At 42.9% G+C, this 24,982-nt stretch overlaps 2 protein-coding genes across 2 annotated transcripts; both read left to right on the top strand.

The window, feature by feature from the left end:
* The first annotated feature begins 1,669 nt into the window (after positions 1-1,669).
* TMEM106A (transmembrane protein 106A) lies at positions 1,670-8,693 on the top strand. Its single transcript, XM_009282960.2, has 7 exons — positions 1,670-1,899; positions 2,345-2,408; positions 2,809-2,968; positions 3,471-3,611; positions 4,179-4,222; positions 5,000-5,053; positions 7,006-8,693. Exons 1-7 carry the CDS (start codon positions 1,686-1,688, stop codon positions 7,124-7,126), a joined length of 798 nt encoding a protein of 265 aa, XP_009281235.1. The 5' UTR covers positions 1,670-1,685; the 3' UTR covers positions 7,127-8,693.
* A 618-nt stretch (positions 8,694-9,311) lies between these two features.
* DHX8 (DEAH-box helicase 8) lies at positions 9,312-24,972 on the top strand. Its single transcript, XM_009282972.2, has 23 exons — positions 9,312-9,423; positions 9,841-9,926; positions 10,535-10,607; positions 11,047-11,132; positions 11,746-11,855; positions 11,964-12,275; positions 12,577-12,721; positions 13,288-13,491; positions 13,996-14,083; positions 14,426-14,523; positions 15,073-15,220; positions 15,626-15,807; positions 16,231-16,425; positions 16,629-16,814; positions 17,395-17,605; positions 17,939-18,120; positions 18,892-19,032; positions 19,335-19,490; positions 20,347-20,484; positions 20,911-21,039; positions 22,110-22,306; positions 22,459-22,638; positions 23,190-24,972. Exons 1-23 carry the CDS (start codon positions 9,312-9,314, stop codon positions 23,407-23,409), a joined length of 3,579 nt encoding a protein of 1,192 aa, XP_009281247.1. The 3' UTR covers positions 23,410-24,972.
* The last annotated feature ends 10 nt before the right edge of the window (positions 24,973-24,982 follow it).

Below are 24,982 nucleotides of genomic sequence, written 5' to 3' on the forward strand. Positions count from 1 at the left end.
TGCGGGAGCCGGCGGTGCCCCTTGCGCCTGCGGCGCTTCGTGGTAGCAGGGCGCAGGTCCTCCTCGAAGCTTGCGTTAGCTGGTTGCCTTTGCGTTCTGCTTCCCCTTGCAGACCTCGGGACTCTCCCTGGCGGCACTGGTGCGCGAGGTGGGGGGGGGTGGTAGGGGTTATGGTGAACCTGAAAGGCTGTCTAAGGGCAGTACATGAAGGGGTTAAACGTTACCCGCTGTGCCTTTCGCTTGGTGTCTCTGATACGTACTCATGACTTTCCTAGCTTTCGTGGTTGGTTGTCGCAGTTCTGTGAAAAGGCTGCCGCTCTTCCTCGCTGCTTGTTTCTGAAAAGCTAGTAAACGTTAACTGAGAGTGTAGGTAAAGCTGCAGCTTCACTGCCTGGGGCCCTCAAGAGACCAGAGATGGGGATTTGTGGTACAATATAACGAGGCCCTTTCCGTGTTAGAAAAGCCCAGATCCTTCAGGCATCTTTGTCCTTCCCTTCCCCTCTGCATGCTGCAAGGGGGTGGGGAAGACTGAATTACCTTGAGCCTCCAAGCAGTGTCTTGCAGAATTCTGTAGTCTGAGGTACTGGGGCTGCTGAAAGGTCCCTCTGTGGCCCTCCACGGCTGAATGGGCAGTGCTGCAGCCGTGTCCGCCTCTGCTAGTTAAATGAGATCCTGGTTCTTCCTTTGTCAGCAAGGAAAACAGCAGCTGCCCCTGGAATCAGCCCGTGTCCTGCCATTGTGGCCCAGGTTTGTGGGCTGTGGAATGAGCACTATGCTCTGCAACTCTGGTGGTTCTCCACTGCCAAATGGTGATTTTCATCTCCAGTATGTTTTATAATTGAGCCCTGAGGGGTTATTCATGCAAAGCCTCTGGCTCATCTGGGCAAATGTAGAAGCTGCTGTTTATCAAAGCTAAACATCTTGCCTATATCTGAGTTGCTGAAACAAGACTGCCTGGAGGAAAGACTGGCACAGGTAGGAAACTGCATTCAACTCATGTCTTTGTGATGAAAATACAGTTGCTTTTCCTCAGCTTGGTATTGTTAATGCTTTTGGGAGGATTACTAGGAGCTGATGTAAAAGTTCTTGATGGTCAGAAGCCTGGGAAAATGAGTTCAACTGTATTTTTAACTTTTAAAAAATATACTATCTTTAGATTCTATTATTTTATCTATTTTTAGATTCTGTTTGCACACTATTTGATTTTAGTTAGGCTACTGTTACTGTTAATAACACTGTGCTTGATTGGGAATGCCAAGCTCTTGATGTTCAGGTGAGTTCCCTGTTGGATGTAGGTGAGTAACGACCAGTCAAGAACTTGGCAGTTCTTCTGGGCTATGTGGTCATCTTGAAACTTTCAGGAGCTTTGAGTCAGCGTTCCCCTCTCTTACCAAATACTATGAGATAAAGAAGAATCTGGTATGCTATTCTGTAGGGTGGCATTCTCAGACACTTTTCCTGAACCAGGGTATCTAGAAGATTGAATGTTTAAAAGAGCGAGTTACTTGCAGTAAGTCAGCTTTTAAAGCAACTTCAGAGCTGTGCTTTAAGAAACTTGCTAAATGTTAGGATACTTGTGATCTATTACAAATGCTAATGGTGCTGCTCCTGGAGGTTGAGTTACAGAGACAATTTTCTTAATGCATTTTTGTGTTGGATACCTAGTGAGAATTCTTCTTTCCACCATGGGTGGAAAACTTTCACCATTCTGGAAAACACCTGACCAAAAGGAGAGTGAAAGCAAACCGATTTTACCCAGGCAACTGGATGCTGAAGATGAAATCCCCAATTACGCTAGTATCAATGACTCTGCTACATCCTGTGTGCCCTGTGTGGGCATTGCACGTCGAAGCTATGTCAACTGTCCAACGTGTCAGGGAACAGGAAGGATTCCCGGGGGTAGGTGATTCTTCTGCGTGCTGTGTCAGTGCTTTTTGAGTCTTCTGAGGTTGGTATATGTCTCTCTGCCTAAAGACCTTGGTTCAACCAGTTGGTTTTATTGTATCCAGTCTAGGAATGTCCTGTCTTGGTACCACCAGCTCACTTTTGACTTCTGTGGGCTGCCTCTATTGGGGGAGGATGGGATGGGAAGGCAGGTAGTGCTGTTTCTAGATAATTACTCAAAGCCCACCCTGGAGCCCCTGGGGAGTTGTTGTTTCTGCCCAGAGATGGGAATGCTTAAACTGAAGTCTTAGTTGCATCACACTTGCCTTCTAATTGGACAGCATCACCTGTGAGGTGAGTGCAGATGGACACTAGGCTGCTGTGCAATGTCCTGCAATGCAATTTGCTTTATTTACTTGTGTGCTTAGCGTGGTCTCTGATCTGCTGCCACCTCTTTCAGAGCAAGAGAAGCAGCTGGTGGCTCTGATTCCATACGGTGACCAAAGGCTGAAGCCTAGACGAACGTAAGTCCTGTTAAATTTTCCCCTTTTCTCATCTTTTGGATGTTTCTTCTGCGTATGAAGGAAAGCCTCAGTACTTTGGGTGTTTTGCTCTTTGTGCTCTGACTTGCAGTAAGTTTGGTGTTTACTGTGTCTTTTCAGCAACAGCAGATATCGGACAGTCTTCTGTGTGCAGTTGTTGGGATCTCCAGCTATTTGTACTGTAATGCACCATTGTCAGTGTGTGGGACTCTACCCTGCCTCTGTTGTGATTTGGTAGCTGGCAAATAGTTCTGCACAAACCCATTCCGGTTTTCTGGCACCCAAGCTTTTATTGTCTCCTCCCTTTGAGCTGGAGCAGAACTGCAGGTGCTTGCAGCTGACAAACCAAGAGAATGATTGTGGCCCTGGTGCTCTTTTGCAGGAAACTCTATGTATGTCTTGCTGTGACGATCTGCCTGCTGACAACATCTCTCGGTATTTTCTTCCTGTTTCCTCGCTCCATTACTGTGCTGCCTGCAGGGCTGAAAGCTTCCTCCATTGGCTTTAATGCCACCACCACCAGTATATATCTCAACATGACGGTAAGTGCTCAGCTCACAGTCAAAGAGTGGATCTGAAGGGCTCCCTGCTTATGTCCTGTGTCACTCCATGTGTAGGCTAACTAACTGATCACTGGCTGAAGTTAGTCATACCATTCCCACCATCTCAGTCCACTCTCTGGCTGCTTGGAATCAATGTCTGGAGTGTGTTACAGCATCAGAGGTGTGGCTGGCCTGGCTGCAAGTGAGCAAGTCGCACAAAGTGGCTGTGTAGAAGAAGCACTGTGATTAATTCTGGGAATCCTTTTTCTTTTGCATCCTTGAGCTGCTTGGTTGCCCCCCTCTGACTGTCATGGGAGACACTGCAGCGTACATGCTTTTGTGGCCAGGCTGGATGTACGTCTGAGGATTTGAAAGGGATGATGTGGTCCAGTGTTGCTGTAAGGTCATAGCAGGAGTATATTTAAAGTAGCTTTGCATCAGTAACATATAGCCCTGCTGCAAGGTGATTTGTGGTTTGGGTTTTTTTTGTTTCTCTCCCTAGAACGTGCTGAACATAACTAATAACAACTTCTACCTGGTCACTGTTGTGCAGCTAGACATAGAGGTTTTGCACCAGTCCCTGGTAGTAGGGAAGACCACCATGAAAACCCTGCTGAATATGAGCCCTTTGCAGAGCGGCCAGGTGAACTCTGCTGTTTTTTGCATTTTCTCCTAAACTAATCTGGATGTCCTGGGTAAGGGAGGTGCTTATTGTATACTTGACCCACTTCTTTGTCATCTGTCTGCCAAGTACTCAAAGCTCTTCCACATGCAGCTTCCCACATCCCACTTTGGGAAGGGGTGTTGTAAGAATTTACGTGTTGCTGAGTTTGAAGCTAATACATTCCTGGGCAAGGAACATATGTCTGCTCTTCGAGTAGTGGGCTGGGTTGTGTGCTTGCCATAAAATGATGGCAAGCTTAAAAACAGGTTAGACAAAACCCTGGTGGGAACAGTTTGAGCACAGCTGATCTATTGGTGTAAAGGTCAGGTGTGTGGCTTAGATGACGTTTTTAAGGCCTTTTTAGATCTAATTTCTGATTCTATTTTCTTACTTACTGTTAAAAACAATTGTTAGGCTAGATCTTGAAATTCAGGTTCAGACATCTAACGAGAGTCCAGTTCTCCCTATTTCAGCTCTCTGAATTGTATACAAACATAACTGTAGTTCTTGTGTACTTCATGCTTTCTCTTCTGTTCACATTTGCAGATCTATTATATGGTGGCCAGTAGGATATTGGACGACAACACCTAGTGAGTAATTCTTGAAGATTTCTTCCCTTGGTTAGTGAATAACATTAATGCTTATAGGCTTTTCATGACTAGATTTCTTCTGCTGGTCCTGTCTGTAGAGTGAAGCTGAGTGAGCGTGTCCTTTTCAGTTTAATGTGTGGAGCTGATCTGGATACAAGTCTGGCACATCCATTTTTAAACTCATTTCCTTTTCTATTTATTGGTATTCTCTGCTTAGTGTTGGCTCAACAATGTCATTTTCCATACATTCTGATGAGTAAGTGATGATATCAATTTGACGTCTAGGTTGTCAACTTTTGCTGCTCACAAATGGAGCATTTAAGGGTACCTTGTACAAACTGCATTTCTCTGCAAATGACCAGCAAACTGTATGAAGTTCAGAGCAACCAAAGCTTCTATGCAGACGGGTGGTGCATTGCATATTTACAAGGCCCATGCTTACTAGATCCACAGTTACAGAGTTAACACCAGCAAAAACATGTTTTACTGGTGTACATGCTGCTGTGCTTGAAGAACTTTGCCTACGTAGCGTGGTGCATTCATATTTACAAGGCCCATGCTTACTAGATCCACAGTTACAGAGTTAACACCAGCAAAAACATGTTTTACTGGTGTACATGCTGCTGTGCTTGAAGAACTTTGCCTACGTAGCTGTTGTCAGAATATTGCAAAGGCGGATCTTTTTGGAGAAGCAGAGAAGCAATGGAATAACTGGGGACAGGAGACACATGGTGCAGGCAGCTCCTGTGAAATTAACTCTCTTTTTTTCTCTTGTAGTAACATTTGCACCTGGACAAAAGTCAAAGTTCACAATATTCTGCTGCATATACAGTAAGTGATGCCTGGTTCAGAGCTATAACTAACATCCATGTCATCTACGTTGTTTCTCAGCTCCCTGCAAGAACGTCTGCAGTCATTGTTCTTTGAGAGCAGGACTGCCTGCAGTGTGAATGTGCTGTTACCCAGATAGGTGTGCTGAGGTGTGAGGAGGAGATGGTTCTCCAAAGCCATCACTGCCCTGGGGAGTCGCCTGGATTCAGGCTTACTGACAGCTCAAGCTGTCACTGTTGCTTAAGGCAAGCTGGCCTGGCAGACTTCCTTCTGGAATAGTGATTGTAGCTGTTGGGAAGTAATTTGTTGGTCTAGAGCTAGAAGTACTGACTAGTTCAATTATGCCTGCCTGCCTCATGGTGTTGGGGCAGACTCATTCAGCCTGGACTCTGTGTGGATGATTGCCTCCAAGTGTTCTGACAGCAGCTGCCGAGAGCAAGGCAGGAGAAAGCAGGCTCTTCTGCAGATTCTGTTGCCTGAGGCAGTTCCTGTTTGGGGGATGGACCAGAGGACCATGCTCAGCTTGACTGTGTTTTAGAGTACAACAGGCCCTGCTAGGAAAGCAAATGCAGATTGGCTGTTCCTCCCTGCCAGGGAGGAAGGAGTATAACTGCAGTTTTATAATACAGATCCTGCTGGGACAGGTTGCTACTGTTCTGGTTGGAGTTAGCACTAAGCCCGGTGTGTGAGACAGGGAAGCTCTTGCGAGGTATAGCAGTGCTAGAAGGCTTCCATGCAGCCATGAAAGAAGTGGTCTTCATTAGCTGAGTTTAACTCAATTGCACTTTGGAGAACTGCAGCAGAAATTGTCTCCTTGTGTAGCCTGTGTCCACTAGAGGGATCTCCCTGCACATCTGTGTTGACAGACTCCAGGTTGTGAGCCTACTCTTGAAGATGGACCTCTAGGTTCACCATCTGCAGACTGTTGTCACCGAGTCCATGACTTCTTCAGGAAGGAGGAACTTCTTTTGCATCATGGTCTTTTGTGCTGATCTAAAGCCAGGGCTTCACCTGCTCTATCTGGAAATGGACTGTGAATATTAGGAAAAGCATTTGATTGGAGAAAGTATGTGAATCTCTTGGAGGCATGCCAGGCTGGAATTCTCCCAAGTCACTAAAGAAATGTCACTGGCGATCTCCCGAAACACAAATATTTAAATATTGGTCTTCTGTTGCAATTTGAAGGGCTGTATTGTCAAGTTTCTTGTTTTATGGGACTTAATGCAGGTTTTAATTGTAATCAGTGCTGAGTGATGTGAAGTTTAAGCAGGTAAAGTACGCAGAGAAGCCCCATGCTACTCAAAGCATGGTAAAAATGGTGCATTTTGGACAGCATGGAGAATGGCTCTGGCTGTTAAGGCAACTTTATCCTTCTTAGCTGATGCTATGGGCTGATAAGACCTTTGATCTCTCTACCTGCAAGCTCTCCATTAGCCAGAAGCTGAAGATGATTCCAGTCATCTTTACACTTTTCTGCACCACATCTCCTCCTGCCAATATTACCCACTGATGGATTGCATAGTGTTAGGAGAAACTACTTGATGCAGGTGGCACAGACAGATAGTGATTGAAAGATACATGCTTTTGTCTAGCTAACTCCATAAACAGCCACCCACTGTGACATGCACTAGCACTTTGGGAACAGGTAAATGGTGAAATGGCACATGAGGGTTATGCTGGGGTAGGAAGTCTTAATGGGCTTCTAGGATGGCCAAAGCACCTGGCTGTGATGGTAGTCATCTTGTAAAGGCTGTCTTTAATGCAATCTGAAAGATGCTTTCCCTCTTCAACATGTGAAATTGAGCTGAGGGTATCTTGACTGTTGTGTTCTGGGGCTATGTAATAGAGGCAAAAGAGGATGGCAGTGGGAGCTCACCATGGGACCTTTACGTTATGAGAAGTCTCATCTGGGACAATCACAAGTGCAGTTCTGGTCTGCTTTTGCCTTGCAGGGGTACCCTGACCTGCACGTACCTGTGTCATTCAGAGCAGCTGACTTTTGAAGACTACCAGTACGTGGACTGCCAGGGGAATGCCACGCTACCTCGCCCATTGTACCACTGCCTGCCATGACAGGGCCAGGTTGGCAGAGCTTTTGGGTGCAGCATATTCTACCACAAAGGCAAGTCATAGGGAGACAAACTTCTGGGGCTTCTTCTCATTCTGTGCCTTAAACAGGATAAGACTTCCATGTCTTGTGCGAAGATGGTAACGTACTTGGCCTTATGAATGTGGACTCTGCTGCCCTCGGATTGCAGCTTTCTTTTTTCAGTGCCTTATCATGGCTGATGCTTCAGCAGAGTGACCAGTGTATGGGGGGGTGTCTCTGCGTGGCTGATGGGAGTGGGCCACACTCCTGTTTCACTACTGCTTTGGAGGCAGTGCCCTGTTAGTCAGACTAACTCCTAGTTGTTTCCTCCTTGCGTAATTTTGCACTTCTGTCCTGAATTTAAGTATTTTATAACTTGAAAAAGGACTGTGATGAGACTTTTTGGCTGGATTGCATCGACATCACCAGAATCTAATGACCGTTGTACAACCTGTGCAACAAGAGCAAGAAACAGGACTGATGTCTCTATATGTCTGGGTCTTAAGAAAAACTACTGCATGTCATGCCAAAACACCTTGTGAAAGTGACTCTTGGGTGACTGCTGTTTTAAGCTGTCCAGTATAGGAGGTGAGAATATGCATTTTTGTATATATGTATTTTTAAAACAAGCTCATCTGCTAGCTGTTCCTTAATGGCATCCATTTCAGTGAGAAGAAAATGCATTTTGTATCATGAACCAAAAAGATTGCTACTTTCCAGGCAGTGGTGTGTAGTGGCCAGCACATGCTGTTTGCTGTATTGTTTTCTTGTATGCTTTGGCATTTAATGCTTTCAACCTGAACAAGCATGAGAGAGTTCATCTCTGACTGGAAGAGCTTAATTTGCACAAATATCAGGAAACAGCTGGTTCTGGGGTGTGGTGTTTTGGGGTTCTTTGGGATTTTTTCTGGTGGTTTGTTTTTTTTTTTTTTTGTCTAAAGCTGGAAAACTACCCAACAGACTTTACAAGAGGAACAGCCCTGGCAGCCTTGTCTCCTCCCAGAGCTGGCAGTTGTATCCCCCAAACAATGGAGGAGTTAAACGTTATTCTTTTAGGTTCTAGTTTAGATGCTGCCTGATGCATTCTAGATGGTAAAATAAGAGCCTGGGAGTTGCTGGACTAAAATTTTTACTCAGTGGTTCAGCATTTTCCTGCGTCTGTCCCACTGAAGGATAGAACCAAAGCATCAGAATAGTTGAAGACTGTTGAAGAAAGTCTCTGATCCTGTCTTCAAAATAATGCTTCCTAAACCAGCACTTCTTACAGCACTCTTGTGGAGTCTTGCTCCTCACTATATCATCCATTGAGATCACCCTGAAATGGTAACTAGTCAGCTTCCTCCCTGAAGCACGGATGAAGAAGCTCCAGGTCCCATACTGAAATCCTCCCTGCTCGTCGCATCTCTGCAGTGCTTTTGGTATTTGCCATATTGTTGATTCTGCTGTGCACTTCCCTCCCCTGCTGCTGGGTTTCCAGCTGTGCTTCTATACTGCTGTCCTCCACTTGTACCATTGTTGTCTGTTCGCAAATAAAGGGCCTTGTGCAACCAGAGGTGGATGACTTGTCTCTGTGCGGTGGGTCTTCACCCTTGCTGTAGCCGCTGTACAGCTCCAGCGACACAGTGACTTGCTCATCAGCAGGTACGCGGGCATGAAGGGAGATGGGAGACTTTACGGGGAGAAGGCTTTAAGAAAGAGGCAGAGCTGAGACCAGGGAATAGCCATTCCCTGGAAGGTACCTGAGGCCGAATCAGACAGCTGTGGCTAGCTGTGCGCTCGGCACACGTGGGTGCAAGCATCCCAGTGGGAAAAAAGCAGCTCACTCTGCGTGCGAGCTGGAAAGCCTCCATGGCTGCAGCCCGCTCTCCTTGCCCACGTCCTTGCGACCCTCCCCGGCCGCCCTGCCGGTTTTCTTGCGGTGAGCTCTTCGCCCGGGCTGGCCCGGCTGTGCGCCCTCGGCGCGGGGAGCCGAGCGGGCGCGGCCTCCTCCCGCCCTCACCCCTGCCGCAAATCACAAAGCCGGTGTCGTAGACTGGCCCCGGCCGCGAGTCTCCGCCCTCTCTATGATCGGTGCCGGCGCGACTCCCGCGCCGTCACCGCACCGCTTCCGTCGCGCCCCGGACGCGGAAGTGGTGTCGGGTGTGCGCGTGCGTGGGTGGGGGCGGAATCATGGCGGACCTGGCGGCTCTGGAGGAGCTCGCGAAGCTCGAGTACTTGTCGCTAGTCTCCAAGGTCTGCACCGAGCTGGACAACCACCTGGGCATCAACGACAAGGACCTGGGTGAGTCAGGCGGGCCTCAGCCGGGGGTTGGGCCGTTGGGCAGGGCCTTTGGGGATCCCCGTGGCGAGCGCGGCTCGGTGTCTGTCGCGTCAGGGGCCCGACGGCAGCTATGGGAAGGGCTGTTGGGGCCGTTCCTGTCGGCTGGGACGCGTTTTGCGGAGGGGCTTTCCGAATTCAGAAAAAAAACCATGATTTTTCTTCAAAAAAACTTGTCGCGAGCGCGCTTCGATCTGGGCTCCTACGAAAGGGCTGGGAGGCGACGCCGCGACTATTGCGAGCAGCGTGGCAGCTTTTCCGTAGGTAGGCAGACCTAGCTGGTCACCGCGCTGCTGGGAGAACGGCTTTTATCCAAATACGAAGTGCTTGTACTGCCTTTTAATTATTTGTTCTAATCTACTTTCTGCTTTTTCTTCGCAGCCGAGTTTGTGATAAGTCTTGCTGAGAAAAATACTACGTTTGAGACGTTTAAAGCAGTTCTTCTAAAGAATGGTGCTGAGTTCACTGTAAGTCAGATCTGAACGTTATTTACGTGTTCTTGTCCTGGTGTATTTCATAGAGCTTTTTGGTTTTGAGAGAGAGGTGCGAGGAGTGATTATTGGTTTTCTTCAATTGGAAAACTATGCACTAATTAGCTTTTGAGTATTCCTGTCTCATCAAGTCAAGCCTCCCCCTCCCTCCTCCTTTTTAAAAACTTCTGTAGTTTTTGCAAAGCATCCTTCTGAGGACTCGAACTGCTTATTGTCTCACTGAGCATATAAAATATGGAAGAAAAGACTTTTCACGAAGGTAAATGCTGCTGTAAGTCTTTTTACGATACTTAGATGCTGTGTTCATGAGTTCCCCAGAAATAACTGTACTTGGATTAAATAGGTGATTAAAAATGACAAGTAGAAAAGTCACTTAAATGGAATATCATAATCATTTTCAGATTCAACTTACTATATCTTTTCAGGATGTACATGAAGTCTAGTGACACTTTCCAAAGATGAACCTGCATCTTCAGAATTGAGCTTTTTTTTGTCCCACTAGGAAAGCCCTCACTTGTGCCTTCTTCTAATAATAAAAAACAGCATTGCAGTCATTTCTTAAAGTATTTTATTAAATTTTTCAGGATTCCCTTATCAGTAACTTGCTCCGTCTCATACAGACAATGCGGCCTCCACCAAAGCCATCTACGAGCAAAGGTACGCATAATCTTGTCCCTGTTATCAGTTCAGTGTAAAAAGAAAACCAAAACTCTTAGTCTTTTGTAGTTTTTGGCCTTGTTTAGTAAGATTGATGTAGTTATTGTTCTGGTCTTGTAAGGCAAGAGTTTGTATCTTATTGTTGCAGTGGGAGTCTCGCTGTTGTTAGTGGTAGGTTAGCAAAGCTGTTTAGGCACTAAAAACATACTGAGTGCACTATTTAGAGTATTTATGTATTTCACAGATTCACTAATAGTCAGAATTTTATTTGTAGGAAGGTAACATTGTAATCTTTAAATTGAATCTCTAAAATCTGTATCAATCTTTGTATTCAGATGAAAGTTAAACTTTATATTCAATTACAGAAAAGAGTGAATCGTTCTAGCTCTTCTAAGTTTTGGGTTTTTTGTTTGTTTTTTGTTTTAAATCTCAAAATCAGAGGCAGTTGTCAAACCCAAATCGGAGAAGGAAAAGTTGAAGGAATTGTTTCCAGCCCTTTGCAGGCCAGACAATCCTAACATCAGGGTAAGGTCATAATTTCAGATTTCTTTTGTAAGTATGTGAAAACATAATTTTTTTTTTTCCCTATTTCTCTTTAGTTTCAAGTTTTTTTTCATGTTAATTTGAGTGTCTCCTCCTAACGTATAGATAAAAATGGACTATGAGAAATTAAATGTAAAAGCAGCAGAAGGCTGGTATTATTGCACATAGTTATCAGGAATAGCTGTTAAGCAATTGCCACATTGATACTGTTTTGCAGAATACCTGGAAGATTCTGTGACACGAAACTTGTGGCCTGGCCTTTCTTACATAATGTTCAAAGTAATGATGGATTACAAACTAGAGAAAAATATTAGACATTCAGGTGCTACGAGGGACTTGCATTTTATATTTCTGTAATAATTTGAGGTGTTGAAATGAAGCTGTCTTATACAAAAGCAGAATTGTCTCAATATTGTGGCAAAATAGGGCGGTAACTTTTTGTTACTTTTTTTCCCCCCTATATCACGTATTCTGTCTGATCTTTATCTTACATTCCTTCTAAATAGACATGCATATGATTATCCTTTCTGTAGATTAATTCTCTGTGACAGACTTTTTATCAGCCTTCTTACAGAATAGTTCTCTGTTCTTGCAGAATATGCTGGATGAAGATGATGTGAAAGTGGCAGCTGATGCACTTAAAGAACTTGAAGCTCTAATGCCTAGTGCAGACAGGCAAGGCAGGCAAAGGAATAGTGACCACCGGTAGGTTTCTGGTGTGTCTTTGGGGGATGGGTATTGGCAGTTGGTATTGCCTGCTCGCTCTGTTCTTATGTGGAATCTCACTACAAATATGTAATGTTTGTTTGTTAGGGCAAAGAAAAAGAGGAAGAGCCGAAGTCGTAGCAGGGACAGGAAACGAAGGCACAGATCTCGTTCTAGGTCTCGTTCTAGGACTCGGGATAAGAACAGGGGAAAATCCAGATACCGGTCAAGGAGCAGAAGTCGAAGTCCCAGTAGGGACCGTAAGGATCGAGAGAAGTACGTCGAGAAGAGCAGTGAGAGATGGAGAGACAAGCACATAGACCGTCCACCACCTGAGGAGCCTTCCATTGGAGACATTTACAATGGCAAAGTCACAAGTATAATGCAATTTGGATGCTTTGTGCAGCTGGAAGGACTAAGGTACCTTCTGATGTTCACAATAAATCTGGTACTATTCCATCTGAGTTCTCTTTTCTGCTAGTATCTTAAAGAGGTTATGAGACTACAGTAAGGTATGCTGGGTTTTGATGCTGAAATGAAGGTCTGTTTCAGAAAAATAAATTCGACAGCAGAGAACGTTCTCCTTGTGAAAAACAGTTTATGAACGTACAGAAACAATCAGTTGACAACAAAATATTTTAATCCAGACTGAATGATCTGAAGGACTTGTCGGAGTAATAACATGCAACATCTCATGCCCCTCTGTTTGTTTCACCTACAGGAAGCGTTGGGAGGGCTTGGTTCACATCTCAGAGCTTCGAAGAGAAGGACGGGTTGCCAATGTTGCTGACGTTGTGAGCAAAGGACAAAGAGTAAAAGTCAAAGTGTTATCCTTTACTGGATCCAAAACCAGCCTGAGCATGAAGGTATGGAAGACATTCTGTAGTGCTTATAATAGAGTTTGTGGTGCCAACATTTTTAAAGATTACACCTTTTTTGCTATTTTTTGCTCTTTTTGATGAAAATGAATACATAACGCTTCAAGTGGGAGTTAAAAAAATTGAGTTACTGTTCTGTGTTTAAGTGGCCTATTACTTTTTACTCATTTTCTGTAGGTTCTTGTTTTTGATGTGACGTTCCTAACAATTGTTTGACTTGATGTGTTAGCTAAGTGACAAGGTAAACCTCAAGCTGTTGCTATGTTTGTCTTCCTTTTTCAGTATGAGAGAATCATTTCATTTTAAATGAAAGCGCTGCCATTGCCAAGGCAGAGTAGGGTGTTCCAGGCCTTGGGGTGTACCTGCCTCACAAAACCAGCGAAAAAAAAAAAAAGCACGCAAAATAGCATTTTCTGTGTATGGGCTGTTGTTGGCAGTAGTCTCTCTGAGAAACGTACTCTGCTTTTTCTCTTGTGTTAGAGGAAGCACCCATCTTAATAGATAAGGAGAAGTTCAATATACATAGAGCTGATTGATTAATCAATCTAATGTAGGATGTTGATCAAGACACTGGGGAAGACTTGAACCCAAACCGAAGGAGAAACCTGGTTGGAGAAACCAATGAAGAAACCTCTATGAGAAACCCAGACAGACCCAGTCACCTGTCCCTGGTGAATGCCCCGGAGGTGGAGGATGATAGCCTTGAACGGAAACGCCTCACCCGAATTTCAGACCCAGAGAAATGGGAAATAAAACAGGTGTGTTTTGTATTCAGGGAAATAGGGTGTCAGTCAGTAAAATTGCTAGGGAGTTTCATGAACTAGAATACAGCTCCTTGATTGTTTGTGTAACTTATTCCTTCTAAATTGCTGACTTCTAGCTTAGTTCTAACTATGAAGTTAGCCCTGCTTTGAGCAGGAGGTTGGACCAGGCAACCTCCAGAGATCACTCTGACCTGGGGAATCATGATCTTTATCCAGCAACACTTAGGTGGTATTTGATTATCAGTGCAGTCCTGCCATGCATAAGCCAGCTGTCTCACACTGATGGTATTTAGAATAACAAAAGGACTATTTGCTCAGAGACTGGATGACTTGGGGAGACGCATGCCAGAATGTAGGACCATTCCCTTGTTCTGAAATCACAATGTTCCTTTGTTCCTGTTTTACAAGTCTGGCAATAGCATTAAAACTGAGACCTCGTAGGCGTGAGTTGTCTTCATTCATGGGGACAAATTAATGTTGTATTCATTCTGTTCCCAGATGATTGCAGCTAACGTGCTTTCCAAGGAAGAGTTTCCCGACTTTGATGAGGAGACTGGGATTCTTCCTAAAGTTGATGATGAAGAAGGTAGTATTTCCAAGTAGTCTTACTGTTGTTGTAAATTCCTTGTGTTTCTGGACATGTTTTGATTCAAAAAGAGATGATGATATAAGTGGATGTGAAGCATCTCACAATTTGCTGTCATCTTAAACATTTGGAACTAGGGTTGCTCTGGCCTTAGTGACATTTGGATGTGCCTTGTCTATGCATTCTTTTTATTTGTGGTGTTTTCACTTCTAAAACTATCTAATTACATCATAATGCATACAATATAAGAATACACAGGAAGCACTGTTTGAAGAGGTACTTTTATGTACCTGAAAGGAGATGTTTAACTTTTCTATAAAAATTGTCACTTGTGGATTTTAGATGAGGACCTTGAGATTGAGTTAGTTGAAGAAGAGCCACCGTTCCTTCGAGGTCATACTAAACAGAGCATGGATATGAGTCCCATCAAAATAGTAAAGGTACGAGATTTCCAGGACTAAAACCGATATACTTGATTTAATTAAATAAACATTTGGGAATTTAACAACCACTTTTCCACCTGGACATTACTGAGAGCCCTGAAAAACATTACCGCTGAACTGAAGATCCTTTCTTTACTTACAAAGCCGGTTTCTTGCTTAACTGGTGATAGTGAAGTGGAATAATAGAACCGAAATGTGCATTAGCCTGCAGCAGCAACCATTTCACATAAGTGTGTTAGAACATACTTTCTCTGTTCGGCTTTTTCTTACCTTTTGAAAGTAGAAAGTGGTAGAGAAATACTTATTTTTCACTGGTTGTGCCCATAATCCTTCTGACTGAACAGTGTAGGGATACTCCATATTAGTCATGACCACGGAAGTTCATGAGGCTGGGCTAATGGAAATATCCTGAAACTCAAATAGATAAAATGTTAACATCTTCTAAAGCATCTTCAGAAGAGGCTTCTAAAGGACAGTGGCGACAGAGATAATTGAAGTTGAAGGATTGGGAGTGCTTGAAATCTTAACTTTTTTCTTGCTTTCCAGAATCCAGATGGATCCTTGTCCCAGGCTGCAATGATGCAGAGTGCTTTGGCTAAAGAAAGACGAGAACTTAAACAAGCCCAGAGAGAAGCAGAGATGGATTCTATCCCCATGGGACTCAACACACACTGGGTGGATCCTCTCCCTGATGGTATGTCTGAACACATCTAAGTGTGAACTGTGCCTTTTTTCTTTTTTTTTTTGTAATAGTTGAGCAACCCAGGAGCAATTTCTTGATATTGTGTTTGTCTGCCTCACTTTAAAAGTGAGGCAAAGAAGAAATGCTTTTCCACTGAAGTGGAAATAGGAATGTCAAGGGAAATGTACAGGTATATCCTGCTATCTACCAAGCATGCATTACTAAAAGGTGTGGTAGATGGTGAAGCAATTTTTTACATGGAAATTAATGCGATAGTGGGGGTATACATGTAGGAACTTTAAAAATACTTAAAAACACAAGTATAGAAGGCATGGATGATGGAACAATAGGAGCAGGATTGTCAGGGTCTGTACTGTGTGAATCTAAATGTAATGGTGAAATTTGTTTCTTTTCTAGTGGATGGAAGACAAATAGCTGCAAACATGCGAGGTATTGGGATGATGCCCAATGATATCCCAGAGTGGAAGAAACATGCATTTGGTGGCAACAAAGCTTCTTATGGTAAGAAGACCCAGCTTTCCATCATTGAGCAGAGAGAGAGTCTCCCAATCTTCAGACTGAAGGAGCAGCTGATACAAGTAAGACTCTTGAAATGGTATTCTTGTTTGAGCAAGCAATAATTCAAAATAAATATTCTTGGTTTAGCTTGTTGGCAGGTGAATAGCCAGTTGATAATTTTAAGTGCAGAACTGTAGTTCAGAATAATTATTTTAAAGGATTATATATATATCTATATATTTTAGTAAAGCTCCAGATATTTATTGACGTAAGTCAAAATTGAAACTAGGATCATGTCGGCAAGGGATGAGTCAGATAAATGGTTAAGCAGTTTGCTGACTTGATCAGTAAGAACACTTGTATGATTTTTGGTCTGGGTCAGCTGGAGCAAGAGCAGTAGGTGCTCAGCCTAGTCCAAGATATACTGTATTGATTTTTTTGTTTGTTTTGTTTGCTTTTTGTTTTTAAATTTTGACAAGTGTATCTATTATGACCTTTTCTAGGCTGTGCATGACAACCAGATTCTGATTGTTATTGGAGAGACAGGATCTGGGAAAACAACACAGATTACCCAATACCTGGCTGAGGCAGGATATACATCAAGAGGAAAGATTGGATGTACTCAGCCTCGCAGAGTGGCTGCAATGTCTGTTGCGAAGAGGGTGTCGGAGGAATTTGGTTGCTGCTTGGGACAAGAGGTGAATTTCCATGCTGAAGAACATGCCAAAATAAGCATGAGGAAAAGTAGGAAGAATCAGTACTGGAGCTAGTTTGCTTGTGTGTCCATGTGTCTGTTCCCTTGTAGGCTTTAAAATGACCTTGCAGAATAATCAAACTGGGAATTTATGGTGCTAATAACTTAATTCTGTAGCTTCAGTTTCTGTGCAACTCTTCTTTCTAGGTTGGCTACACCATTCGATTTGAAGACTGCACTAGCCCTGAAACTGTTATCAAATACATGACAGATGGTATGTTACTCAGGGAGTGCTTGATAGATCCTGATCTGACTCAGTATGCCATTATCATGCTGGATGAAGCCCATGAGAGGACCATACATACAGATGTGCTCTTTGGACTCCTGAAGAAGGTAATGTAGCATTTGATTTTTATTGCTTTAATGTCCTCTGTCCTACATATGGGTAGGAACGCACAGGGAAAGGCAAGGTCACACAAATCATGTTCATTCATGTGCTCTAAGAGTCTCTTCTGAAGCAAAGCAAATGCTCCTAAGGGTTTGTAGTCCAAATTTTCGTAAGATGAGCCTCTGTGTGAAGACAAAGCAAGCAAAATTCAGCAGTAACAATGAGAATTGGCAGTCCAGGATGCTCATAACGATGGATGAGTAGAGGAGTGTTCTTGCTTTGCTCTTCCTTCTCTGACAAAGGCTTTCTGTGATAGGTGCTGCTAAGAAAGGTTTGAAATGTGACCTTAGCGGTAAATTGTTTGAAATTCTGGATACTGGAATGAACTGATGCTGCCCCTCTACTCAGACATCAAAATGCCTGATATTACTGGTCATATTTCTCTGACTTAAGTCAAGTGCCATGTGTTAATAGTCCCAAAGGCAATAAATGACTGGAGAACTTTCTATCCTGCTACAGACTTAAGTCATGTGTTAATAGTCCCAAAGGCAGTAAATGACTGGAGAACTTTCTATCCTGCTATAGACAGTGCAGAAACGGCAGGATATGAAGTTGATAGTGACGTCAGCAACGCTGGATGCTGTGAAATTCTCTCAGTATTTCTACGAAGCTCCAATCTTCACAATTCCTGGCAGAACATACCCAGTAGAAATTCTGTACACAAAAGAGCCAGAGACAGATTATCTGGATGCCAGTCTGATTACAGTAATGCAGATCCACTTAACAGAGCCACCAGGTGAGTGGAGAATGGTCTAGGGTGATTGGTGATTCAAGGACTAATACCTATGAGCAAGGTCTTTCTGTAAGTCATGGGTCATGTATTAGTAACATGAGCAAAATGCTCTCAGCACTATCCTCTGTTGTTTGCAAATACGTAAATAAAATGCTGAAAAAGTTGGGTGAAAGACTGAAGTATGTTGCTTCTGGCTAAGAGTTGTTGCCCAGGGGCTAGCAAAAGTTGGGGATCCTCTGCTTTAAATGGAAAAAGTGCGGGATGGAAATGTGGTAATGCGGGAGTTATACTGAACAGAATTGAGTCTGTGGATGTTTTAATTTACTTCCTGTGTAGGTGACATTTTGGTGTTTCTAACTGGTCAGGAAGAGATTGACACTGCCTGTGAAATCCTCTATGAGAGGATGAAATCTCTAGGACCTGACGTTCCAGAGTTAATTATCCTACCAGTATATTCAGCTTTACCCAGTGAAATGCAAACCAGGATCTTTGACCCAGCCCCACCAGGAAGCAGAAAGGTAATTTCAGCTAAGTGTGGCTTCATCTTCTCCTGATACATTTTAATAGTGGGGTGTATTACACTGCTAATCATACATCTTTTTTTCTTTTTTTTTTTCTTTAGCACTTCTGATTCTGTTAGTTACAACTTCAGAGAAAATGATGTAGTTTTGGAGAAAGGGTGGCTTATATGTAGCTTAGAGCATGTTTTTGGTTGGATACTTGCCTATACATGTTATTTAAGCCTTTGAAAATGTATATAAAAACATCTGGTGTAGCAAACCTCTGTGTGGGATATTCTTGGTGTGTTTTTTAATGCTGCCTTTAAAGGATATTAACTTCAGTGAAGTCTAAATGCAATTCCTGTTGGATGTAAATTTCCTACCAAACAGCTAATGAATATCTAGAGAGAGATTCTCTGGAAGATTCTTCTCTAAACATAGACTGTGTTTGAGTGATAGGCAAAAATTCTTCCTGAAGTCAGTGCAGTCTGCCTACAAACTTATAATGCTCTTTCACTTGCTTTTAATTATGAAATTTATCATGCTCTTTTCCCATATTGCCCAAATCTAAAACAAATGTAGATACTTAAAACCTGTCCATCTTTGACTGTAGATAACACTTCTTTCTGTTTCTCTGTGAACACATTTCTCCTTTCGATGTTAAATGATAGTAGTTGCATTAATAACAAACTGCTTGTATCATCTAGAATGGATTGTTTAAATTAGGCAGCATGGGTTGGCTTGGCAACCAGAGACAGAACTGGTACTGAATCAAACTGTTATTTGCAGGTTGTCATTGCCACTAACATTGCTGAGACATCTTTGACTATTGATGGAATATATTACGTAGTCGATCCTGGCTTTGTGAAGCAGAAAGTTTATAACTCCAAGACTGGAATTGACCAGCTGGTTGTTACACCCATTTCACAGGTAGGCATTCTGTGTTTGACTTTGTTTGTTTGTTTGTTTGTTTTTCCCTGCTGGTAATGTGTATCTTGATGATATGGTGTCCAAGCACATGGAAGCAAAGTGAGGCAATAATAAAACCGCATTTTTGATAACACCTTGAGACTTCTTGAGGCTGTGCCTAAGGAATACATACTTTCCTGGGTTGTATTGGAAATCTCTTTATATTAATACAAGTAAAATTGTGAATAATTAATCATTTTATTTTACTTGTTTTCACCTGTGCCTGTTTACACCTGTTCACTGAGATGCCTTTTAACCTTTAGGCTCAAGCAAAGCAGCGAGCAGGAAGGGCTGGGAGAACAGGACCAGGAAAATGCTACAGGTTATATACAGAGCGTGCTTATCGAGATGAAATGCTAACCACCAATGTGCCTGAAATCCAGAGAACAAATTTGGCCAGTACAGTACTTTCCCTGAAGGTGGGTATTTCACCAACTTGTAGCAAGCTAACATGATCATAAGCGTTTCAATAAATGAGTCTCTGCCTTTATGAGCCTCATGAAGTACTACTGTAATTTCAGATCCTTCTAGTGAACAGAGGTATTTTGGAAGGGAGACTGCATCAAATGCAATTCTCAGGCACTGAGCTTGCTCCTGCGTTTTTCTGTTGAGGGTTAATGTTGAATATCCACCTAAATTACAAGTCTCAGCTGCACAGAACAGTTAATTGCAGGAGGTCTGAGAAACAGGAATCTTAGGGGCAGTACACATTTCCTATGTAAGGTACATTTGTGTTGTTAACAGGCAAGACACTGTTTTAGAGTGGTTTTTGATCTCCAAACATATGCATCTTCTAAGTGTGTACCATCCCTCTGGGAGTCCTCAAACTGGATCTAACCCAGTACATAGTAGCTGGGGAAGCTGCTACCTTTCCCCCTTTCTGGGAACAAGGGGAAGGGTGGAGATATATTTAGTGTCCATTGGAGCTGTCAAGCCACACTAGTTTACAAGGCAGGAAGCCCTCAAAACCAGCATTTAGCCTGCGCGTCTCCTCAATTGAATCATCTTGCTTGAGAGATGTATGGAACAGTACAAAGAAACAGACTGGAAAACTGAATGGTGAGTGAAAGCCATGGGCCAGTGCGGATTATCTCAAGTGTAGAAATACAGAAATACAATTTGTGACTGTGGTTACAGTCAGGATAAGGACATGAGGCTAGGGTTGCTTAAAGTTCTTTAGTGCCTCATTGTCTGATGGTTATATATCTCTGGCTGGAGTTTGGTGTCTTCCTTCTCAGTGTTTTAACTTGGGTTTTCTCCACTCCCCCTGTTCAGGCTATGGGCATCAATGATTTGCTGTCCTTTGACTTTATGGATGCTCCCCCAATGGAAACTCTCATAACTGCCATGGAGCAGCTGTACACCCTAGGAGCTCTGGATGATGAGGGACTGCTCACTCGACTTGGGCGCAGGGTAGGCAAAATAGAATACTACTTAGCACTGGCTGGGTTGCAAGTATGTAGGGGGTGACATGAGAGTGGGTGTATAAGGACTTGCCTAGCACTCTTGGTTTCCTTTTCCTATTATTCTTTTGTTTTATTGGTAGCTTTTCACTTACCATAGTTACGTATCTTCTGCTTTTTAAGGAGCAGCTATTACTTCTCCCTATTCATAAGGTTACTTCTATCAATGTCTAAAAATTTCCTGTAAGTATTGGGATATTCTTGTGGTAGTGAATACAGACAAATAATTTGTTTTGTGTTGAGCAAAGTTATTCTGGGTAAAGCACACTGCTGTGGAAAGGGAGCACGGAAGAAAGGGCATTGCTCTCTTTTGCACTGAGAGAACTCAACATTTTTCCAAGATGTTGCAGGGTACCCTGAAACAGGTTTCTTGCAGATGGCAGAATTCCCCTTGGAGCCTATGTTGTGTAAGATGTTGATCATGTCTGTACATCTGGGATGCAGTGAGGAAATGTTGACAATAGTGTCCATGCTGTCTGTACAGAATGTGTTCTACAGGCCAAAGGTAAGGAATGCAGCCAAGAAGCAGCAGTGTTACAGTCTGGGTGTTTTTTGTGTGCCTGTCTCAGGTGTTAGAGAGTGAGCATATTTGCCAGAATAAACCTGTAGCTTGGTTAGACTGTGCTCATACATTACATTTCTGATGTACCTTTTGGTTAAACACCCTGTAGCTGTGGATGTTGGTAGTTTCTTGGAAGATGGGAGTTAGAAGTGTCACATTCTCTTTTGCATTTCCCAGTAAACACATACAACCCTAAACCAAATCAGTCCCAGCTCTAGACTTCAGAATGGCTTTGTCGTTTTCAGATACACAGAAGGTATTTCTTCATGGCAATCCTATCCTGTGCCGATTTCTTTTAAATCGGCAAGCAGCAGACTATGCTGTGGTAGGATTCCTCAACAGCAGACTCCTCTTGAATCCATTATTTCTTCATTATGATGGCCTGCTGCGGTTTAGTCTGTAAACTTCAATTTTGATCTGTGTAGCCACAGTGTTTGATTAATGTTTTATCTGCAGATTGGAGAAGTGGGGAGAGGTGAGTAGGTCAGCAGGGTCAAAGCTACTGCTTCAGCACCTTTGTTGATGAGTAATTGGGGTTGCTTCTAGAGCAATAAAAAACTAGCTAGTTCAATGCATGCGTATACTTCCTACAGTATAAATGGGCTGTTTACTTTGAAGTGTCCTTTCAACAATAGGGACTGAAATCAACTAAGAAGTATCAGTTTAAAAAAAAAAAAAAATCCTTCATCTTTTCTGGTCAGCTCCTTGTCACTCACGGGAGAGTCTTTAGGAGACTCCACATGAGGTCTCTCTTTAGCGAGAACGGTTCTAGGCTTTTCTTTCATACAGGCATAGTTTTGGCTTAGTGAGAGCAGTCCCAGTGACCTTTAGATTCTCATCACTTGGTCCTTAGTCACTCACCACTCAAAATTTTGTGTTGTCTTCTCAGTCTTATATCATCTGTTTTTTGGTAGACTTAAAAAGTCATGGTATGAGTGATAAAGAGCCTTCATGTTGCACAAGGATTGTATCTACAATGTAGATACCTGATTGATACACATTTTATGTGTTAGGATAAACAAGCACTTGCTGATCAAAAGAAAGCCAAGTTCCATCAGACGGAAGGTGACCACCTCACTTTGCTGGCTGTGTACAATTCCTGGAAGAATAATAAATTTTCAAATCCCTGGTGCTATGAAAATTTTATCCAGGCCCGATCCTTACGCAGGGCGCAGGACATCCGCAAGCAGATGTTAGGCATTATGGACAGGTGAGCATGTCGAGAAGGACAAGTAGTGACTTTGTTTTCTTAGTGTTCTTACACTGCAGTAGCTAAACAAAATTTGCTAATCTGATGTTGGTAGCTGCACCCAAATCTGGAGAACTCTAATTTTTTTTTTTTCTCTAACTCTTGTCTGGCAGGCACAAGCTGGATGTGGTATCCTGTGGGAAGGCAACAGTTCGAGTCCAGAAGGCCATCTGTAGTGGCTTCTTCCGAAATGCAGCAAAGAAGGATCCCCAGGAAGGTTATCGGACACTCATTGACCAACAAGTAGTCTATATCCACCCATCCAGTGCTCTCTTCAACAGGCAGCCAGAATGGTAAGGAAGGCAGTATCATGTAATTTTCTATTTCAGTTCAGACTTTATAACTGAAAAGGTTGTGGTGTGCACTATTTGTGGAGTACAGATCAAAGTATAGGCTGCTGATTCCTCAGCAATGAGCAGAGTGAGAAAAGTTTCAAGTCTGCTTTTGGATCTTTCTGCTGCTAAAATTAGTGCCTATGCAGAGATGAGACTTACTTTTTGAGCCAAGACCAGGCCAGAAGCCTGCAGTTCCGTGCTTCTGTATTGTGGAAGTGAGTTTAAAATGCTGAGTGTTGAGTACAAGGAGGGAGGGAACGGGGAGGGAGAAAATTGTTTTAAATGGAATGAAGTACTTCTGTGCTGAAGAGTAGTTGTGAGGTAGGAGAGGAAAAAGAAGATCGCTCTTCTGGATGGTTCTTTTGCAGCCTGCGTTGGGGCTTATAAGGAGCCTTATGCTGAAGGAGGGTGAAACAGAGATAAAGGGGCAAGCTTAGATACTCCAGCCCTTGCCTTGTCTCTTCTTGTTTGGAAAAACTGATTTCCAAAGTTGTTGTCCCTTTTCACAGGGTGGTGTATCATGAACTGGTGCTGACCACCAAGGAATATATGCGTGAAGTGACGACTATTGATCCTCGCTGGCTGGTGGAATTTGCACCAGCTTTCTTCAAGGTTTCTGATCCAACCAAACTGAGCAAACAGAAAAAGCAGCAGCGGCTGGAACCCCTGTACAATCGCTATGAGGAGCCCAATGCTTGGAGGATATCACGTGCGTTCAGACGGCGATGAGCCTAGTTCCCTCGTGGACTCTTACTGGTTTTATATTTGTGGGACTGTGATTCTTGCACTGTTGCAAGTGTCCTGAAAGAAAGGACATTCAATTGAAGCTTACCTACAAAATGAACAAAAAATAGTATTTCCAGAGCAAAAGCACAAGGGGGCGATGTGTGCTCATGTCAGCTGCCCCTCAGATTCCACAGCTGCATGACATGTCCTGGGTCTCCTCAGCGTGTTGCATCATTTCAGAAATGGTTCTTGAAGCACTTCTTAGTCATTCCCCTTTTAAGAGACAAAACCTAAGACTCGGAAATCTGGGCACTGAGCTGAACAGCAACAAAAAGGTAATGATTAAAAAGTAGTTCATCAACCTGTGTTCTGAATGACCAGACAAATAGAGGCTGGAATAGTTTGTTTACCCTACTAAAGGGATTTATTTCTACTTATGCTCTTGGACAGTGGCTGTTTTTTGGGAGCTGCTTGTTCTCCATTTTTCTTATTTTATGCGTTTTCCTGTTCAGTGTAACTATTTGTCTTTTATGCAAGCCATCTGTGGTGAGATATTTAGTATCTGTGGCTTTGGGATAAGGCAGGAAAGATCCCTTGAAACCCAGCTAGAATGTCAGTTATACTTGGACAATGGCACAGGTCAGACTGCAAGTCTTATCCTTCATCACCATCTCCTGTGTGCTGAAGGCTAGTATATCAAATGGTAATTAACCACATCCACTCTGTAGCACGGCTGTGTCTGTGAACGTAAGTGGTTACAGATGTTTAGACTTTCTATACAATGTGTCATGTGTTCTATTTCCACTTAAAATGTTTGGTGACATCACAACTGCTGGTTTTTTTAATAGCATATGCTCTTACAGCTAAAATGTCTGTAAAACATTGTGTAACAGTTCCTTGTTTAAAAAGAAATTGGCTATCCAGTGTGTGCTATGTCATGCTGAAGCTATCTGTAAATTACTTTTTCTGTTGCAAGCAGACGAAACTTATTTGACTGTATAGCTGCAGACGCAATTTTTTTTTTTTTTCCCCAAAGCTGGGACAGTTGCTAAAATTATTGTTGAAATTAGTAGAATGAAGTTGGTTGGTTGTTTTACACTCAATGAATTTGAAGAATGTTTCACACTAAAAAGTAGCTATATTGGAAATCTGTATCTACGTACAAAGGTGGGCAGGGATGTTGTGTATATACTGTTTTATTACATTGTATAAATGCCCTGAGCTTTCCCATGGTGTTACATCTTCATAAAGTTAAATAGAATTAGAAAGTTTGTAAGTTTGGAGGTGTTTTTCATTATGGCATCAGGCAGAGAAGGTTGTCCTATTGAATACTCTTCCAAGCATATTTTCCTTCTACGAACTCTGCAGCTGCATCTGTTGCTGTTTTCTATGAAAATTGGCACTTGACTTTCAAAAGTCAAATGAAAGATGGAAAAGAGAAAATGTACACAGTGGAAGTCCCAGTTGTACAGCATACTTTGAGGTATTTCTGTTCCAAATTCATTTTGTATTTGCTTCTCCAGTGTAGCCTCTTTCTAACTATGGGAGGGGAAAATGCATCAACAGAGGAAATTTT

Source organism: Aptenodytes forsteri, unplaced genomic scaffold, assembly GCF_000699145.1.
Source record: "Aptenodytes forsteri isolate BGI_AS27 unplaced genomic scaffold, ASM69914v1 Scaffold492, whole genome shotgun sequence".
Classification (NCBI taxonomy): domain Eukaryota; kingdom Metazoa; phylum Chordata; class Aves; order Sphenisciformes; family Spheniscidae; genus Aptenodytes; species Aptenodytes forsteri.

Coding starts and splice junctions, on each gene's coding strand:
- TMEM106A (XM_009282960.2), top strand. CDS start 1,686: ATGGGTGGAAAACTTTCACCATTCTGGAAAACACCTGACCAAAAGGAG. Junction 2,969..3,470: donor GTATATATCTCAACATGACG/GTAAGTGCTCAG, acceptor TTCTCTCCCTAG/AACGTGCTGAACATAACTAA. Junction 3,612..4,178: donor GCCCTTTGCAGAGCGGCCAG/GTGAACTCTGCT, acceptor TCACATTTGCAG/ATCTATTATATGGTGGCCAG.
- DHX8 (XM_009282972.2), top strand. CDS start 9,312: ATGGCGGACCTGGCGGCTCTGGAGGAGCTCGCGAAGCTCGAGTACTTG. Junction 14,524..15,072: donor GTCCCATCAAAATAGTAAAG/GTACGAGATTTC, acceptor CTTGCTTTCCAG/AATCCAGATGGATCCTTGTC. Junction 17,606..17,938: donor CCACTTAACAGAGCCACCAG/GTGAGTGGAGAA, acceptor CTTCCTGTGTAG/GTGACATTTTGGTGTTTCTA.